A 20,471-nucleotide genomic window follows, 5' to 3' on the forward strand; every position below is an offset into this window, starting at 1 on the left:
TAATATTTTTCTATTTGTAAAAAATATTTATTTACAATTTTAGTCCTTTAAATTAAAATATATTATAAAATCTATATTTTATGTAATTATCATATTAACTTATACTTTTTTTTAGTAATTTGCACATATAAAAAGTGCTTCTGATAACAACTATCTAAACACTCTCATTTTATCATAATTACTTTTTTACAAAATCTATTTTTCATAAAATTTATTCTCTCAAGAATCTATTCTGTAGAAGCTATTCTTCAAATTATGGTTTGATTTCATCCAAACACCCCCCAAAGTATATTGATGGTATCATCAAAGTTTATAAAAGCTATCTATCTTTGGACTGCTTGTTTTGAAGCCCTTTGATTTTTTCAATTAAGGTGAAGTAAAATGTTATCTTCATTTTTGAGTTTGGATTTTGGTTTTATTTCATTATTATATTACATCCAATGTTTAGTATAAGAAATAAATAATTGATTTAGGGATATTAAAAAAATTAGTTATGTTAATTGTTTGTGTAAAATTATTTTCTTTAATCTTGCACATTAAAATTATTTGTTGATGAGAAGTGAGAACTTATTATAATTAATAGAGATATTTAAAAAAAATTAAATTTAAAAAAAATGACATTTAATATTTATAACCAAATTTAATTTCAAATAAATTCTTATATTAATGATGAAATACAGTATTGGATTTTGATGTGATTTGGAGTCATACGATTGAAAGTAGATCGAACTTGGCTTACCTTTTCAGTTACTTGAGAATGAAAATGTGGGTTTTTCTTTGAATTTGTTTGGGGATAATTCCACTTGAATTGCATTGTGATATTGGGATAAGAGTCTTTCCACTTCTTTTTTTTCTCTCCCTATTTTCATCCACTTCTCATTTCAGCCATGAGATTAAAATTTTAACAGTTCAGATTTTATATTTATAAAATTATGAATAAAATGTTAAAATTTAAAAAAAAATAAATAAAATCAAATAAAATTACTAAATTTTAGTCAGTATAATTTAAAACAATAATAAAAAATACTTTATAAAATTATTTTCAAAAGCATAAAATCTAAATCATTAAACTTTTAATCTTAATGGTTGAGATGAGAAGTGAATGAAAATAAAGAAAAAGAAAAGTGAAAAGACTTTTTGCCTGTAATATTTGACAATGTCACTGTTGATTATTATAATTTTTTTATTAATAAATACCTAGTTAGTTCGTCATGTGGCATATTTTGGTAAAAAAATATGAACCACAAATGCTCCACATTTAAAATATTAGTCATCCTTTAATGAATACTTTAAAAATAAAAATACCTTTTACATCAAAATTAATGGTCAATGCATTATCCATCCAAGAAGTAATATTAATACGATTTTAATAAATAATTTAGAACGCCACAATACTTCTTATGAGATAGTTTAGGATGAAAATTACCCTTTAACTCATTATTAATCTTAAAAAAATGATTGTGATGGAGACAAGATTTTATTTTCGTTTTTATGTGCTCTTTTTTCCCCCTTCCCTTTCTTCTCCCCGTTGTTTTTCTTTTTGGGTTGACATGGAGAAAAGGCGTTTGTTCTCATTGTTATTTTTTGTTTTCTTTTTCGGCCTAAAGGAGAAAGGCGTGGAATTAAAGAGGGCTGACCCAGAAAAGAAGTTTTAGGGAAATCGAGGCGGAGAATCGAAAAGCCGGGAAGGAGGAATGACTACAACCTTGCAATTGCCTCTAACTCCTACCACCGTTACTTCCTATCCCTACTTAGATTCCTCATGGAAATCGTTTGAATTACTTTGCACTGGAAACCCTAATTTTAATGGCTGTAACTTCTTCTCTCCGTCTCAGCACGGACGTCTACGGCGGGCCAGAGGATTTCTGTCCAGACGAACGGTATCTATCCCCATCTAATGTCGTGCTTTCAAAAACTCCCCCCTCTTTGTTTTGAATGAGTTGGCATGTTTAGGCTGATATATTTGTCGCTTCGTTGGTCTTACTGTCCGATGATAGAATGTTGTACGAAGGGTTACTAAATAATTTATTTTTTCCTATAACGATGAGGCTTATTCTGCTTCAAATCTTCATATATTTTGTAGCATATTGATTTGTACGGATGTCGGAAAGGTTCAGGAGGCTTCTGGAGTTGGATTTAATTTAAATTAGCAAGTGCAGAGCAGAGGATTGTAGTATAGATTGATCAGTCTAATTTGTAGCCCTGCATTGAATCCTGCCTATAGTCAGCAGCAACCTAGATGTATTAACGGAACAACTGATATGGCTATTCCAGATTTTCAAAATTTCAAATGGGATTTTTTGAAATGAAGACTTTAACTTAGTCGCATGTTGAGGCTTTATGAACATTTCATTCAGATTGGTAATTTGTTAAGCCAAGAATTTGCCCAGGAATGTTTATCTGGCGACACTTGAGTGTCGGCTAGATGGCCTTATGCAGTTAGTTTTTGGTGAGTTAAGTAGCGCCGCGTCATCATATGGTTTTTGATTATGGTATGACTCAGCCCTTTTCATTAAGCTGATTTATCCCGTCATTTTTTTCTTTTTATAGTTGCTAATTTGCTCTGTGCATGTGCGTGTACGTTGGTATGTATATATGTATGTATGGCCATTTAACAAGAACTCATGCAATCTTAATCTTGTACGATAACTTCTCCTTGTGGGTAGTTGTTTTTCGCTAATTTTTAGTACCAGGGACTCTTTTTTATGGTATAGTGGCTTTTTGGAGATATGAAGAGACATCAGGACAAACATGGCAGGAGAATGGAGAATGTGGTATGCATGTTTGGTTCCGATGAAGTAGGTATACAAATTCCAACACAGGCCCAATCTGTAGTGGAAGGCTCAGGGGCAGTTTTGGCATCAGAGTTCAAGCCTGTTCCTGATGTTGATTATCTACAGGTATGCATTATCATGCAGCTGCATTCAATATTTAAAGTCTCTCTGTCTCTGTTTTAAGCCTCTAAGCTTTGGAAAATCATATTAATACAATTGTCTACTTATAACCAGGGTTCGTTCTTCTGTGACGTACTGTATTTAAAGTATTTAGACGGACCAGCATTGTCTTTTTTAAATTTTGAAATTGCTTTTTGAAGCAGCTAAAAAATATTCTTAATTCGAAATTAAAATTGCAACTTTAAACTATAATTTTACAAGTTTAGTTGCACAATATCTTGAATTGCAATCTGATATTTGGCAGGAGTTATTGGCCATTCAACAGCAAGGACCTAGAGCTATTGGATTTTTTGGTACACGGAACATGGGATTCATGCATCAGGAGCTAATTGAGATCCTTAGCTATGCCATGGTTATAACTGTAAGATGACTTCACACTGGTGTTTCTTACAAGAGAATAACATACTTGTAGAGCTCATGACGTGGTGATGGAGTACATGTTCTTACCATATTTTGCTTATAATTTCCATGACTCTTTCTTACAACTACATGTGCATTTGTTGCTTTTAAATTTTGTTATTAGAAAAACCACATATATACATCTGGAGCATCTGGGACTAATGCAGCTGTTATTCGAGGTGCTTTAAGGGCAGAGAAACCAGAGTTACTTACAGTCATTTTGCCTCAAAGCTTAAAGAAGCAGCCTCCTGAGAGTCAGGAGTTATTATCGAAAGTAAGTTTTAAGTGTCTGTGCTTACTCAGTTCACACTTCAGCTTCCTCTCATTATGAATCAAGAATGTGCAACTGTTGTACTCGTGATTTTTCTTAGCCTCTTCGTATTTTTATCTACTGAACGTTGGTTGCTCTATGTCTCTATTTCTGTGGTTGTGAGTGCATATCTGTCTCTTAACATTTTATCCATAGTAATGAACTGTTATCACTCACGGGATGGATGAATGTTTGCTTTGAGAAGCTATGTTTGCAATGACAGCTTATCTTAAGAATGAGTTTGAGGAGGTTTTAATTGAAGAATGAGATCCTAACGAAGATTTTTCCACTGGATGCTAGATGATGCCTATGTTGCTAAAGCACTCAACTAAATTAGGTCTAACTATAAATGCAATATAGTGGCAATCTAGGTCGTTCTCCTAAGGAGTAATTTATGTGTTTTCTTTAGATATGAATCTATGTGATGAATAATGCAGTGGAATAGACTTAAACTAAAGTGCAAAACACTAAATCTAAATGCAATAAAACTATGCGATATGCAAATGGCCTAATCTATGTGGAAAATGAAACTAAACTAAATGAATGCAAATGTTATTTTTGGGGGGGAGTTTTTTGAAAGGAAAAAATTAAAATGATAAATAAAGAAAATTAACTAAAGAGCAAAGAAAATTGGTAAAGTAAAAGTGAGAAGTTTCTCTTCAAGTATGGTAAAGGTAACAACTTAAGATTCCATAGAGTTAACTTTCATAGCTCAAAAGGGAAGTAACAAGAGAGTGGAATTACTTAGTTTAATTACTTACTTGAAATAAGGGAAACTCTCTAGTTCAAAAACACTTAAACCATTAGAAAACTCATAACGTTATAAGGTTAGTTAATTAAACACTTAAAAAACCAATAACAATTTATCCGAATTAATTTTTGAAATTATGTTTAAAATTATCTAATTAAACAATAAGACAATTTACCTACTTAATTGAACAATTATGAGGCAAAAACCAAATTTGCAATTTGAATAATTAAATCCATAATGAAAACTCAATTATAAATTTAATTAATAATGCAAGGGTTCATAAACATAAAATCTAGCAAATATCTCAGCACAAATATCATTCAAATATCAATCCAATTTAGGAATAAAAATAATGACAATCTAGAACTAAATTGTCTCATGGGAATACAACTCAAAATTATTTAAAAGTAAATAATCTCAAGTTCTTGAACTAAAAAGATAAATGGAATCACTCCCTTATGATTTTCAAGTGTTAGCTCGATACTAGATTGTCTCCCAAGTAAGCTCAAGCTCTCAGCGTGAAATTGATGGAATAATGAAGGATGGGTGATAAGTGAACAAATGAAATGAGGATTAATGAGTGCAGGGGGAGGTGGCAGCCCCGTCTCATGAGGGAATGCTTCTGTTTATAGGGGAAGAAAGGGGCTTTTAGGTATGGGATTTAAGCCCCCATTTAAACTTAGTCATTGAATTGTCTTTGAGTTTCAAGAAATTGTTTTGCACTATTATATTTCCTATTTTGCTCTTCCCTGATCTAGAAAAATTTAAATGCATTATATTGAAATATAATATAACCCATATCAAAATTAAATACTAGATATGCACCTAAAATAAGGCAAGAAATCGGAAAACTTTCCAAAAATATGGGAATTAAATCTAAAGAAATAGGAAATATTAAATTCAAGCAAAAAATAGGAAACCACAAAAGTATTCATATTTTCGCCCAAAAATCCCAATTTTTATGAAAAATGCCAAAATCAATCAATTAATGTAATAATGCATAAAAAATCCATTTCAGCTCAAAATATCATTTAAACCATGAATTAATATAGGATAAAATATAAAAAAATTGTGCCCCGTCATTGCCTCTGGTAGGAGTTTGATTTGGGAGATCAAGATCGTTCAGCAATTTGGCTAGAGACCAGATCATTGATAGCTAAAGAATCTAGGGGGCCTCTATCTGAATTTTTTTTTTTAAAAGAAAAGAAACTTATTCTAATCATAAACGGTTTCTTTGGGGTTAGATTGGAGTCCATTTACTGCAAGTCAGCTCGTTTTGAGGACGAAGAAAAGAACAGCTATTAGGAGCATGTATCCAATTGTAGTTCCTGATCCTAGAGGGTTTATGAATGATCTCTTTCAGAGTTGTTGGAACATTAGTATGAGGATATTATGAAGGTTTCTCCTGAATTTTGTTTTTCTTTTCTTGGGGTAAGACTTTGGACGGCATGAACAGCATCTTCATTTGGATAGTTGATCCATCAGGGTTAATGATTGCTGGCCCTTCAGTCTAGTCTCAAATGATATACACACAATGCATGCTGTTATTCATTTCTTACGAATGCAGATAAATGCCTAATTTATCAACGTTGAGTTTTTTTTGTTTTATTTATTTTTTCTTGGGGATAAGGTGGTCGTCGGAGCTCACTTTGTTACTTGGTCAATGGCTATTTGAGAGTGGTTTCTTTGTCCTAATAGGAGCTTTAGATGCTAAAATTTGGGCTACTAAGAATAAAATTGTCTGTCATTCTGTTGTTTTGACTTCTGAGTGCCAAGAAAAATTAGAATATAAGTTAGCTTTGGCCGGATTTGATGGTTACCTTGAGATACAAAATTGTTCAGCAGGCCTCTTCCTCACCAACATATTAAGTGTCGATCAGTTATTTGGCTTTTTGTTAAATTTAAAATTTATATATAGTTATATATTTACTTTGAATAATCTACATTAAAATGTAATATTTTCTTACCACGGCGTGTTAAATTGCTGCATTAATATTCAATTAAGTCTAGGCAAACGAAGTATCAGCATGGATTTTTTTTTTTTTTTTTAATTTTCTCTCAGCATGTGGGATGGATGATCGATCTGTATGTGCTGAAAATTTCAACTTGGATATTACTGGGGCATGGAATATTTCTCTTGCAGGGAAAGGGAGCCATGAAAATGGATGAAACAGACATTTATGGATGGTATAGATTAACACTTGTTAATTCTTACTTAGGATAGCCTAGGTGCCTGCAGTACAGGAGATCCAGCTCTTCATTTTGAAGTTTGACATGTTAGCATATGTCTGGTCGTCCCTGGCGTAAGCAATATTTGGTTCCAACGAGTCACCAACCCTGCCCACCTAATCCATGTAGCTCATATAACTGCACTGGCCCAATTTCGATTTCCTGTCCACCACAGCAATTTTCAGGTCTTGACGCACTACAATTACATGCATTGTGCCACAAATCCGAACCTGCCCATTGTGGCTGTTTGATAGCACCCTTGTCTAAGATAATTCTTTTCTCTCGGATCTAGAATTCCTTCCTCATACTGTTAGATTACTGTAGATAAACTTGTTTCCGGGAAACTAGTCTTCTTATTTGTTTGTTCTAAGATTAAACGTCACCACCCCCCCCCCCCAAAAAAAAAAAAAAAACCTCCCCCCTTCCATGAGCTTGGGATACTATTCTAATCTAGGTTCAAAATAACTCCTTGCTTTCAAATAAAAGTCATGCGGCTGTAATTTAAATGATTTCGTTGGCTGTGCAGGTTAAAAATGTGATAGAGAAGCCTCACAACGACCATCTACCTCTAATAGAGGCCAGCAGGTTTATATGTTTCTTGCCTTTTCCTGATATCACATTGAAACAAGTTATCAGCATTGCCATCACTAAAAATCAGTGATCAGTATTAATGTGAAAATTGGTAATGCTGAAAATTAGATGTTACTTTCTAGGAATTATTTGTCAATGGTGTCTTATCATATGATAAATTCTGATTATAGCCTGATAAATTCGATGAATAAGGTTTCGGCAAGTTGCAACTGTTTTCTGCTTGTAATTAATTTTCTAGCGTCCTATCCTTTATGTAGAATGAATAGTGACACATTATCTCTGCCTTCCCCTCTTTGCCCCTTTTGGCGAGAGTAACACATTCTTTTGATGTTTCAAATTCAGGTTATGCAATATGAACATCCTTATGCACGTGCAGCAAGTCATTTGCTTTGCTTTCCATGATAGTAGGTTGCTCATGGAAACTTGTCAGGAGGCAAAAAACATGCGGAAGATTGTAACTCTCTTCTACCTTGACTGAGACAATTGTGATGCGTGTCTATACATTATATATTCGTAGGGATTGAGGAGAGACGGGATTGCTAAGGCTTGGCCATCCCTGAACCGTTTAGATTCAGGAGAATCCAGATCTCATTCTTGAGAACAGCTGTGCGCTGTGCCCTTTTATTTAAAAAATGGCATTGCTTCGATGTACTTATTTCGGATGCCAATTTTGATAAATCAAAGTCTGATTTTTCTATTTGTTTTTACTATGCTATTAAGAAATGAGATACCGAATTTCTCTGGATGTTTGCGAAGGCAATCAAAAGAGCACTTGATCAGCTCTTACTCTTAGCATAAGAAAGAGGAGAGTAGATTGTGTTAAACAGAAGTTAGATAAACATAAAGTATTAAATTCGATAATACTGTAAAGATACACACAATAAAGGATTGATTTTTTCATGACCTTTAAACGAAACATGCCATAGAATTTCATTACAATTTAGTTTCGTATCCATGATACTGAATATTAAACTTACTTGTTTTTTTATAATAAGTATGCTCAATTAATATTTACCAGCAATGAATTCGAATGATAGGGGTTAGTGGAGTGACTGAATGAGTCTGATAGACAAGAAATAAGAGTTCAAATCATTTTATGTATAGCTGGTAAAAAAAAATCATTTTATGTATAAAAATATTTAGACATATTTACAAATTTACAAATTACAAATAAAAATAAATTTATATGTAAATTTACGGAGTAATCAATAATAATATTTTGCGGATAAAAATTTCAGTATCTAAATTTACGGAACCAGAATCTTTGTGTCCGGATTAGCACCGCAAACGTGAGATTCGCGTGTGTGTATGTGCGTGTCGGAACGTAATCGCAATGATTATTTATTGCAATTGTAATAATGGGTCTTTTTAGACTAATGCTAGAAAAATTAACCTATTTTTAAATTGATTTTTAGAAAAGTAAAATTAGATAACGTGATTTGTATTTAAATTGACTTTTATAAAAATTAGTTAGTAAAGTAAAAGAGTTGTTCGGTTAATAATTGAATAAATAAGTTTGGTTTGTCAGAATGACCAAAATGAGTATGAATTTTATTAAATAATAAAAATATAAAAATATAAATTTACAAAATATAATAATTTTAAGTTATTATAATAGAAAAAATTATATTTAATGAATAAAACATATTTAAATTAGAAATCATAGATATTGAATAATATAATCTGCATAATTTATGTAAATATAAAATAAAAAATAATATTAAAAATAAAAATATTATAAAAACTGTTGAAAATTATTTTTATTTAAAAGAATATTAAAAATAAAAAACTAAAATTGACTGGGCAGCACAAAAAATATAAAGAGGGAAGCATAAGAACAGTATAAATATAAGAACAAAAATATCTTTTAATTGCAAAAAGCTGTTTTTGCACAAGTTATAAATAAGTTTTAGGTGTTTTTATAATTGTGCTTAAAAAACAATTTTTGATCTATAAATCAGATTAATCAATAGCTATAATAAGTAGCTTTCAAATTTATAAACTGAGTTATCACACTTATAAGTTATTTCTCTGGTCCTTAATATAGGAGCTAATTGTTAAGTTGGTTTTGGTTCTAAATATAAGACCCATTTATTATATTTATCAGTTTTCTCTAAATTATCCCTATGGATACTCTCTCAACCATAATCAAGTAAAAGAGGGAGATGAGGTATTAAGAGAGATGATTATGATGTTTTAGGAAAAATGTGTCACATTTCTTATAATTAACTAACTTACCTAACTTTCTTAATCTAATCAAATTAGTTAAATAGGTCTTATATTAAGGATTGGAGGAGTATTTTTTTCTCCCTCAAAACACCTCATCTACTAAAGGGGTGTTTGGCATTCTCAAAACTGCGATTTCAGAAGCACTTTTCCGCAAAACGAGGTAACCTCCTCTACATATTTACTTCGTAATCCCTAAAAGTATTTCTGAAACTATAATTTAGTTTTTATCCAAACACCCCTAGGACATTCTATCAGATACACTTAATACTTGCAGCCAGTCTCAGTCCCAAAAAAAAAAAAAAAAAGAGTTCTCGCAGCCAGTCACTAGTGTCTCAAACTTCAAAGCCAGGTCAAAAAAATACTCCTCCGGTCCTAATTATAAGACCCAATTGACTTATTTGAGGAGATTAAGGAAGTAAATTAAGTTGGTTATTTATAATAAATAAGTGTTGTTATTCCTAAAATATCCTTGCTAATTAAGTATATTGGCTAAAACTATCATTATTAGAAGGATTATCTTGGAAAAAAATGTATAAATATAAGAGAGAAAATGGATTGGGTCTTATAATTAGGATCAAATAAAAAATCAAATTGGGTCTTATAATAAGGACTGGAGGAGTATTTCAAAGCGGGGGGATCCATTTCCCTCTTCGGTTATGAAAGTATCTTCCCCTGACCCTGCAAATTATGAAAGATTTATAAATATATTACTTATTGGAGAGCACCGTGAACCCTAACTTTTTCCCTTGAACCGTCGTTCTTCTCATTTCTCAGCCCCGAGCTTGACTTCGAATTTGCAATTCACCATGGATGAAGAGTATGATGTTATAGTCCTAGGCACGGGTCTTAAGGAATGCATTCTCAGTGGTCTTCTCTCCGTCGATGGTCTCAAGGTTTTTAGATGCTTGCCTCTTGCTTTCTCACGTTCTTTAGACTCACGGTCTTTTGTACTGTTATTATACACTCATTAATTAGTTTATATTCGATGAGTGTACCTTTCCCTTTTGATATGGTTAAAAGTCTGAGATCCAAGCTGACAACTTCAGTTGGTTTTCTAACTGTTCAGATCCCGATGCTTAACAGCATCCTAGACCGAAATTCTACCTACTTTGAAGATTCTACGGCGATCTATTGTTTCTATTGCGTTTGAATATGTTATAGCTAGTAAAATTTATCAGCAGCTAAAATATGTCTCTTGTTATGTAATTGCATCCTTAGACTCTCGGCTGAACCTATCATCAGTCTTTTCCACTCTCTGAACTAAAGCATCATCTCTGAATATATTGAGATGGAACTAATTGGAAAATAATATTCGATGTTCAGGTCCTTCATATGGACCGGAATGACTATTATGGAGGAGAATCCACATCGCTTAATCTTGTACAGGTCCATTAATTTTAACTATCCTATATGCTGAGCTCCTTCTGCAATTTTCTGTGATCTTGTCATTTAAACTCGATGATTTGTCTTCAGCTTTGGAAGAGGTTCCGGGGAAATGACAAGCCTCCGGCTCATTTGGGATCTAGTAGGGACTATAACGTGGATATGATCCCTAAGGTTTTTCATTCGATTGTTTATTTGCTATTCATTTTTGTTGATCTGATGTATTCTCAACACACAGACATAACTTTGTTGTTCCATTTTTAATTAGTTTATGATGGCTAATGGAACTTTAGTGCGTGTTCTCATACATACTGATGTCACAAAGTATCTCTATTTTAAAGCTGTGGACGGCAGCTTTGTCTATAACAAAGGAAAGGTGTGTTGCATTTTTATGATGCTGGAGAAATTTTTGCTTTTGATTCCATGTATATGAATTAATATTAATTGCCTCACTGGTGGAAACCTTCACTGTGATAGATTCACAAGGTACCGGCAACTGACATGGAGGCCTTAAAATCTCCACTTATGGGTATATTTGAAAAACGTCGCGCACGCAAATTTTTCATTTATGTTCAAGATTATGATGAGAACGATCCTAAAACTCATGAAGGGATGGACTTGACACGAGTAACTACCAGAGAACTGATAGCGTATGTATATACTTATTTACTTGTCAGCACATGGTTAGATACATTTTTAATATTAGTTGATTTAAAACTGTAATTTGTGGACTTGATTTTTTGCATAACGATGTTCCATTAAATCAGTAATAATTACTGTCCTGAATATAATACTTTTAAATGGCACCTCATTTATTTGTCCGTGATATAGTTTTCTCACGCAAAACAGTGTTTATATGGCGATATGGTTATTAATGTTACAAGAGAGCGTCTTTAACATGAATGTTTATTTTCTTTCAGTATGTGTTACCGGTTGCCATGCCTTACTATGGTATTCATCAGGGATCCCATCCACCATAGTGTCATGGCAATTCTGTGGTTATCCCTCCCTATGACCTCCGCACACCATTAGTAACACTTCGCAGTCAAAAAGTTTATGCTTGATACTCTTATTTTGTAATTATTTTTTATTTTTAATATTTAAATTATGTGTCAAATGTGCAAATTCCTTATCCCATCTATCTGGAAATCTTGATTCAAACCTAAATTTGTATTTATTTGTGAAATTATTAGTGTGTTAACTATTATGAGTGCGTGTGTCATAGGGGTCCCGATAAAGTGGAAAGAGATTATGAAAGATAAAGTAGGAACCAGAATTGAACATAAATATAGAAAATAGGATTTTGTTAATATTAGGATTATTTTATTGAGAATATAACTGACATTAGAGTTTAACATTTTCATTTATTTTATTTTAATGAGTTGGCATTCTGGGTGACTTTTGTAGTTTAATATTGTTCAGTGATGTTTATCCAAGCTCTCCTCTCACATCCTGACGCACCCTTCTTTCTCTTTTGCTCGGTTTATCCCTCATCCTTTCAAATCTTTGTACTCTCCTTTCATCCTACACCAGGTCCTTTAGCCTCATAATGAGGGGCAAAGCCTTGTCATGGAAGAGTTTATGTACTTTTTGGTTTTCCTTGTTGACCCTTTGCAGAAAATATGGCCTCGATGAGAACACTGTGGACTTTATTGGTCATGCGTTGGCACTTCATAGAGATGATCGCTACTTGAATGAGCCAGCATTAGACACTGTCAAGAGAATGAAGGTGAGTTTTTTGGATTATTTTACGCCTGATCTTTTGTTTCTGTTGTTATTAATTCTTTGTTGACAGTTTTATTTGTCCGGTGTGTTTTTAAGGATTCTTTCTGGTTTTCTCTATCTGTAGCTATATGCAGAATCTTTAGCTCGTTTTCAAGGAGGATCACCTTACATATATCCCTTGTACGGATTGGGAGAGCTTCCCCAGGTCTTGTATTATTCTCTTCTAATCTCTCTATCTAGCATCAGGCTTCTGGTTTTTTCCTGAGTTTATTGTGGAACTTATTTTGCTTATGTTCATTTAGCATCATCTTTAATTTCCAGGCATTTGCACGGCTTAGTGCAGTTTATGGCGGGACATATATGTTGAACAAACCTGAGTGCAAGGTACAGACACTCTAATGATTCTTATAAAGATTATGTATGGAAATACCAGCTAGATGCAAATAAATTTTACTATTTGCTTTAGTTCATTAAGCTTTTTTTTTTTTTTCCCCCCGGGTGGAATAGGTCTTGAAGTGAGATAAAATTCCTTTTATCTTGTATTGATAGTTAGGTAGTTACAGAAGTTGGAGATTTAGTTAGTCAAGTTATTATGCAGGATAAGCTAACTGATTCCTTGCGTATATGAACATATTCATCTAATTAGTACAGTGCACTATCGCTTGAATTCTTTCGTGGTATTAGAGATCTGAATGTCTATAGGTCTATTGTTGCTGTACAATATGTCGCTGTTGGCTGGCACAGGAGATTATGGGATATCTTTAGGAAATCAACTGACCTGAAGCTTATGACATATAGCTAGCGCATGACTGGGGTTATGACATTGATGATAAAAGGTCTGCTTCTGGACGTGGGTGTGTGTGGGTCTTCCCCCCCCCCCCCCGGGGGCGGGGCCATGGGGGTGGCCGAACACCCCTGTAGCTTGGTACTCTATGGATCAGACAGTAGTATTTAGGCCTTCTATAGATGATATAGCTCACGTTCAGACCTTGATATCAGAACTTGGAATTTCCTGGTTACAACCTCCTATTGCCTACTATGACAATCAATGTGTGGTGTAAACAGAAAATGCCATTTTATATGCTAGGACTGAGCATATGGAGCTGGATATTCATTTCGTCAGAAGAAAAGTGTAAAGGAAGCAAGCTGCAAGTTGTGCCCTTCAAGGATTAGACAGCATATGTTCTCACAAAACCTCTCTTCCGTTATTAGTTTGTGTGCTTTTGTCAAGACTTAGTATAAGCGAACATGAAACTCATAGAGAAGGAATAACTTTATTAATTCATGAAGCAAGAATCTCACTTCATTAACTAATAAAGCCGTTGGTAGAATTTCCTCAAGTTAGAAACTGAAATATGTCCGACATTCCATAAACTGAAATTTCTTGCATATATTTCATGACACAACTGCTATGCAAATGGGTTATTGACAGCACATCATCTTAATTAACCTTGAAAGTTGACAGTACATCAGAGAACACTAAACTACAAAATAAGAAATCTGACAGCATTTAGGAGGAAGTTGTCCACGTGAATAACCTCTTTGTCCACAGAATCTGACACCAGTTTTGGAGATTTTCTGTGCCCACTGTAAACTAACACTCTAGCAGTGGCCTTCCATCAGTTTTAGGGATAAAGTGTTTGTTCTTATCCACGCTCACTTTGAGGGCCATCTGAGGGTAGCTAGGTAGTTAAGGAAGTTAGAGATTATGCTAGTCAAGTTGTTATGTTAGTTAACTGACTCTAATGTATATGAACATATGTATTTAATGAATACAATGTACTGTTCCCTCAATTCTTTCATTTGTCCATTCAGCTGCTTTTGTTTTTATTGAATTTTTCTCTGTGATTTTGATCTGTGTGATGACAATCTTATGATACGAGTACTATTTGAGGAACTGATTTTAAATTTGGCTGAATGCCAGGTGGAATTTAATGAGGAGGGAAAGGTCATTGGGGTCACATCTGAAGGGGAGACTGCAAAGTGCAAAAGAGTTGTCTGTGATCCATCGTACTTGCCCAATAAGGTACTGCCAATCAAAGCCCTATTGACTATGTTCAAACAATTTAAGCGGTGTGACTGGCTATTTATAACAAGTTGCATTTACACCTGGAACCCAAATTAGAATAAAATGATTGCACTGAACTTTTCTTTTTTTTTTTTTTTTTTGGAGGGGGAGGGGGAGCTGTGATGCTCTTGATAAAGGGAAAGGTGAATCCACTATCTTTCTCTAACTGAAATTTGTAACTGTGTCCACAGGTGAGGAAGGTTGGCAGGGTTGCAAGAGCAATTGCCATTATGAGCCACCCAATACCCAACACCAATGACTCTCATTCAGTGCAAGTTATTCTGCCACAGAAGCAGTTGGGCCGAAAGTCAGACATGTAAGCTTTTACCACCCCCCCCCCCCCAAAAAAAAAAAAAAAAAAGAATAGTTCAGTAGGTCATTGATATATATCCTGTTGTTAGGACCATCAATTGGCCTGACCTGAGGCTTCCTTGAACTAAACTCAGCTAGCCTGCTTTGAAAATATTGCTGGAAAGCACTCCTGAATTTTACAGAGAAGTTTGAAACACACACTAGCCTATTGTCTGTGCTGTAGACGCCACAAGCCAATAAAAGCAGCACCTAAAGAATCTAATGTGCCATTTTGCTCTGAAAATTATCAGAACCTGTAAATTGAGGTCCAAAGAGGCTGGACTAACTTATAAGAATGAAGAACATATTCGTATTTCATTTTCCCTGTAGAGACCAAAAGTTAGCGTAAACAATGTCTGCCTGATCATCAAACTGGTTGCCATAGTGTCTATTTCTAAACCATCAAAGGCTGAATAATTTCATACTAACCTAAATATTGTTAAGTTTACTGCTTACTGCTTCTGATTACCATAAATAATTGTGATGTTTGCTCAAGTGGGATGGGGAACCCTACCCCCAAAAGTTAGCTGTTGAGATGGGAAAGCCACCCTGTATAAATATTCCAATGAGCATCCCATGCCACTTAATGTGAGACTTAGGCACGTGCTACCTAAGTCTCCATCAATTAGTAAGTACATGACCTCGTATGCCCTTGCCCTGTATGCATTGTCAATTTTATCAAAGCTAAACCTTGCAAATTTTTTAGTAAATCTTAGTTGCACTTGAGCTCATGATGATTGATCAATCCTAAAATCTAGTTTTGTTCTACCGTCTGCACTGACTACTTTGTTTTATCTGCTGGGCAGGTACCTATTTTGTTGCTCATATTCTCACAATGTTGCCCCGAAGGGAAAATTTATTGCATTTGTATCAACAGAGGCAGAGACAGATCGGCCTGAGATTGAACTCAAGCCTGGAATTGACCTTCTGGGGCCTGTTGATGAGATTTTTTTCGATATTTATGACAGATATGAACCTGTCAATGAACCTTCTCTGGACAACTGTTTTATATCAACAGTGAGTTTATTGTATATGTTATAGTCAAAGATTGTGGGGTCTAGGCTATTTGACTGAAGTGGCCATTGACATGTTAGCGGGACATTGAGCAAGCGGTTGAGAATTCGATTATTTTCCCATTAAAAAAAAAAAACCACATCAAAAGTTGGCCACTTTTTTTTTTGGGGGGGGGGGGGGTGTTGGTATAATATTCATTGGCCTTCAAGATAAACTGTTCATTGTCAATTCTCACTGTGTAAGTTTGATACTTGGGCAGTAGATGGTAACTTTTTTTCTCCCCCAATTGTTTGACAGAGCTATGATGCAACTACGCACTTTGAGTCAACGGTTATGGATGTCCTCAGCATGTACACAATGATAACCGGAAAGGTCTGCCTCACACCATTAATTCACTTGTTTTCTGTGCTTGAATCAACCTGTTTTTGTTTGTGTTTGTTTTATCATACGCCAATGAGATTGCCAGAATTGGCATTATTCTAACACAGCAAATTGCTGTAAAAGTGAAAATTATATTTACCAGGTTCATTTCTACCACATTTTATAACTTAATATGATTTCACACCCTAGCTTGTTTTTCTTGGTCAAAGTAGCATAGCTAAGCACTGATAAGTACATATCTTCAAATGTTTTTTAATGGTGACATCTGGATCTCTGAAATCATGTGCCTGGGGGGCAATAAAAATCTATTTTAGCGTTGGATCCTTAAGCTCTCCTCAGAATGATATTTTTTGGGGCAAGAGCATGCTTTCTTCCATCCCACTCGCCGCACACCACTCCCGGGAAATAGAAAATTTCCTATTGCTTTTCTTTATTATAAGAGATGGTTAAATTATATTGCCCCTCCTGTTATAATAAAACGGATAGAAATTTCCTTTGAAAGTAAAACATGCTTTCCAACTAAATTCATTTTATTACAATATTTTGAGGATCAGATTAAATTCTTTTATTAAAGATGCATATGAGAATTTTTTTTAATCTTTGTTATTTAAATTGTTATATGTATGATGGTGCTTATGTTTCTATATATATATGTATATAATACTCATTATTGTTGAAAATAATTATTGTTAGTTCACATTTGAATTGGTTATATTTTTTACAAGTCTATTGTGAAATTTTTAGTGTGTATATGTAGTGCATAATAATTTTAAAACATGCTAAAATTAGAAAAATGGGTTATGGTTATTTTATATTATTTCTGGTTCTTAATATAAAGCTAGTTGACTAATTTGAGTAGATTAAGGAAGTTTGTTAAGTTAGTTATTTGTAATAAATATGTGTTATCTTTCCTAGAATATTCTTGCTAATCATGTGTATTAGCAAAAATTATCATTTAATAGAATTTTTAATATGTGCAACTATTACAAGGACCACTTTGAGAAAAATGGATAAATATGAGAGACAAGGTGGATTGGATTCTTATATTTATGATCAAATTGAATGTCAAATTAGTTTTTATATTGAGGATCAAAGGTAGTATCAATTATGTATTAAATATTTGCCACACTATGTATAGTTAATATCCAAATATTTTGGTCAAATGGGTATAGTTGTAACTTGATTTTTATTTCTAGGAAGTATATGTATTTTTTTCATTGTAGAAGGAATGGTTGTATTACTATGTTTCTCTTTCAGAGGTGGGTAATCATTTCATCCCATGCACAGCCTAACTATCTCCCCATTTTCGCATGTTACACTTGGTTATCATCATTTAAGAATACTTATTTTATTCAAAAGTACAAGACATTTTACATTTACGTACCAAATGGCTGAGTCAGATTCTCTAATAAAAAGAAGCCTTAGGTTGATCCTTTCATTTTCGGTGACACCACTGCATTGAGAGGGTGTGTGATTGTGGTTCCTAAGCTCCCCAATGATTTCGTTGCTAGTTTTGATTGAGAGGAAGATGAAGGAGGGAACAAAGAAAAGCAGAAGCATTCAATTAAATATGAGGAACAAGTATCAATGTTAATGTTCAGATAGTACCGATGACAAAAACCAATCAACTTATACATGAAAGAAAACAAATTTGCAAAATCAAATGAAAGATAAGAATTAAAAAATCACATAGAAAAAATGCATCTTTCCTCATTTACAAACTTCCCATGCAAATCCACCCAAGCCCAATGATGAACCCCATACATAGATTCATTCTATTTGCACTGTCGTGATTCTCTGAAGAAGGCAATGACAAAGCCAAACCAGTGTCATTGCTTGAGCTGTTTCAATGGATCCTTAGAAAGAGTACCGTAGCAGATCAAATCTTGTGCATTCTGATAGAGCTCTGCTTCAAATATGAATGCAGCAGTAGAAAATCAACGCCAGAGGATAGCAATTGGGAAATACTGGGGTTTTGCTATTATATGCTTTAGAACCGAATCAATGTTACAAAAGGGAACTTCCCTGATTCTGCCCAAAACCCCATTCCCTAATACAAAGTGGAAAACACAATGAACACACGGCAACAGCACTCTCCTCACTTCTATTTGATCCTCAAAACAGGGTGCTTCGAAAAACCAGATAGAAAATATTAGTAGCAACAGAAAGTGAAAAGTGACCCATGTGTCTAGCTGGAGTCTAGAGCCTCTACAACATTATTTCTCTGATCCTTGTGTCCCCTGACTTTCCATTTATAGGTTGGAGTAAAAAGTAAATGTACGTGGTGCATTTAGAGAGAGAGAGAGAGAGGACGGATAAATGTAATGATAAGATGTCTACCCTGTAGATTTGATGAATGCGCATTGTATATAGATTTGATCTTTATGAATATTATGATGTTTGTTTGTTAGTTTATTTATAAAATGCGTGAATCTGCATATAATAACTGAATTTCGAATCTGTATTCCTACTGGACTGGTTCAAATTTGAAAATTGTTTTTTAAATATTTAATTGTAAGTGATGAAAATATGAATATTGCATAGGCTTCGTTTGATGACTTGATTTCCGATTGAACCTGATGATGATGGGTGGTTTTCCTAATTTTGAGGTTAATGACTTTGCATCTTATAGATATGATCTTTATGAATATTATGATGATTGTTTGTTTCTTATAGTCAATTGGTTATCATGGGTGGATGTCGACTTTTGGATACTTTGTATTGCTCCTGGACCGGTGTAAGTTTGTAAACATTGGTTGGAATTGATTTGTGAGAATGAAAGTTGACGTGACTAAATTGGAGAGTCTGGTTGATTGGTTTTTGTTGCAATCGCCTTTGCATGCCAGTGGCAAGCTAGTTTCCAGCTGTGGAGCCTGGAAACGAACAGGGGATGGGCTTCTCTGATGCTTAATTTTACTGACTGAATTTTTACCAGGTTCTTGACCTCAGTGTGGATTTAAGTGCTGCTAGTGCTGCGGAAGAGTGATGAGAATTCGTTGCCTTGCTCAACCTTATTTCGTTGCTGATGGTTCCTGAAAATGCACGCTTGTTGTGGTTTATAATAAATTATGATACGATATTAATATTTACGGTTATAACGCTAAAATTTCTGTTGTACAATAGATTTGTGGCTGGGAAACTTTTTCCTCTCCGGTAGCATCGGCTGTTGGGGCTCCTTTTATTTTCTGTTCCATTATACGTTCGTGTATATGATGTGTGGTGTGGTGTGGTGTGCTGGCAGCGGTTTCGTGATGACTAAAGTTACATTTTTCTTTTTTGGGGGGGAAATTGGGAAAATTACTCGTTAAAAATTTTATTGCCCGGAAGGATCTTAGAACCAGGTACTCTTATGTCGACAAAATTTTTAGATTTTTTAATGAAACTTTCAGTCCTTGCTAAAAATTTTTGTCGGAGGTTTTTTCATCCAATTGGCTTAATTTTTCTTTAATTTTACTTAAAAATATTAGACAAATGCTTAATAAGCAAGTCTTTTTATGGAATACTTTTCGGTTCTTAATATAAAATTGAGTTGAATAGTTTAGAAAGATTGAGGAGGTTAAATAATAATTTAATTATTGCGTATGTTATAGGATTATTTTGAAATATTTGTGTGTAATTAAATTAGATTTTAGCTAAATTAGTTTAAATAAATAAATAAATATGTTTAAAATAATTTATCTAATATTTTTTCAAACTTTAAGAAGTTAGTATGATGAGATGTGAATTGAGGTTTTAAAAAAATAATACTTTCGGTTTTAATTAGAAAATTTGATTTGTAAACTATGAGTGGTGTTGGTGTTTTATAATTGGGACTGGAGGACCAGAAGTAGTAAATTAAAGTTATTCAGTATGATTAGATGTGAATTGGGTCTTTAGATGATAAATTAAAGTTGGTTAAAGTGTTCTACTCTACTTCTAATTTTTTAATTATGTATAAGATTTTAATTTAGACTTATTAACTTTAAAAAAATGTAAGCTGATTGTGGATGTAATAGTTAGCTTTTTTTATTTTTTGGCGTCTTTTCCATTAAAAAAAAAAACAAATGTATGGTGTAGTCATGAAGTTAGCATGATTAGGGTTAATTA

At 33.6% G+C, this 20,471-nt stretch overlaps 2 protein-coding genes across 3 annotated transcripts; both read left to right on the forward strand.

Moving 5' to 3' along the window:
• The first annotated feature begins 1,584 nt into the window (after positions 1-1,584).
• Positions 1,585-7,979, forward strand: LOC114753245 (uncharacterized). 2 transcript variants are annotated; one of them, XM_028941913.1, is made up of 6 exons: positions 1,585-1,880; positions 2,715-2,900; positions 3,199-3,315; positions 3,478-3,627; positions 7,170-7,228; positions 7,577-7,979. In XM_028941913.1, the coding sequence occupies exons 1-6, from the start codon at positions 1,695-1,697 to the stop codon at positions 7,710-7,712; spliced, it is 834 nt and encodes a 277-aa protein (XP_028797746.1). In that variant the 5' UTR covers positions 1,585-1,694; the 3' UTR covers positions 7,713-7,979. The 2 variants fall into 2 exon arrangements, with proteins under 2 accessions (XP_028797746.1, XP_028797747.1); XM_028941914.1 differs by having other exon boundaries at positions 1,773-1,880; positions 2,694-2,900.
• Positions 7,980-10,160: 2,181 nt separating this feature from the next.
• Positions 10,161-19,593, forward strand: LOC114753244 (guanosine nucleotide diphosphate dissociation inhibitor 2). The gene is made up of 13 exons (XM_028941911.1): positions 10,161-10,356; positions 10,787-10,849; positions 10,937-11,020; positions 11,115-11,222; positions 11,324-11,496; positions 12,464-12,575; positions 12,696-12,776; positions 12,893-12,955; positions 14,496-14,597; positions 14,831-14,955; positions 15,797-16,007; positions 16,302-16,376; positions 19,321-19,593. Exons 1-13 carry the CDS (start codon positions 10,270-10,272, stop codon positions 19,369-19,371), a joined length of 1,335 nt encoding a protein of 444 aa, XP_028797744.1. The 5' UTR covers positions 10,161-10,269; the 3' UTR covers positions 19,372-19,593.
• The last annotated feature ends 878 nt before the right edge of the window (positions 19,594-20,471 follow it).

The sequence above is a fragment of the Neltuma alba genome, unplaced genomic scaffold (assembly GCF_004799145.2).
Source record: "Neltuma alba isolate B1F8T4 unplaced genomic scaffold, ASM479914v2 tig00007811_pilon, whole genome shotgun sequence".
Taxonomy (NCBI): Eukaryota; Viridiplantae; Streptophyta; class Magnoliopsida; order Fabales; family Fabaceae; genus Neltuma; species Neltuma alba.

What these genes read in the sequence shown, in the direction of transcription:
- LOC114753244 (XM_028941911.1), top strand. Translation starts at nt 10,270, where the DNA reads ATGGATGAAGAGTATGATGTTATAGTCCTAGGCACGGGTCTTAAGGAA. An exon ending in ACACTGTCAAGAGAATGAAG is followed by an intron (nt 12,576 to 12,695) that starts GTGAGTTTTTTG and finishes CTCTATCTGTAG; the next exon opens with CTATATGCAGAATCTTTAGC. An exon ending in ACAACTGTTTTATATCAACA is followed by an intron (nt 16,008 to 16,301) that starts GTGAGTTTATTG and finishes ATTGTTTGACAG; the next exon opens with AGCTATGATGCAACTACGCA.
- LOC114753245 (XM_028941913.1), top strand. Translation starts at nt 1,695, where the DNA reads ATGACTACAACCTTGCAATTGCCTCTAACTCCTACCACCGTTACTTCC. An exon ending in CTGATGTTGATTATCTACAG is followed by an intron (nt 2,901 to 3,198) that starts GTATGCATTATC and finishes GATATTTGGCAG; the next exon opens with GAGTTATTGGCCATTCAACA. An exon ending in GTCAGGAGTTATTATCGAAA is followed by an intron (nt 3,628 to 7,169) that starts GTAAGTTTTAAG and finishes TTGGCTGTGCAG; the next exon opens with GTTAAAAATGTGATAGAGAA.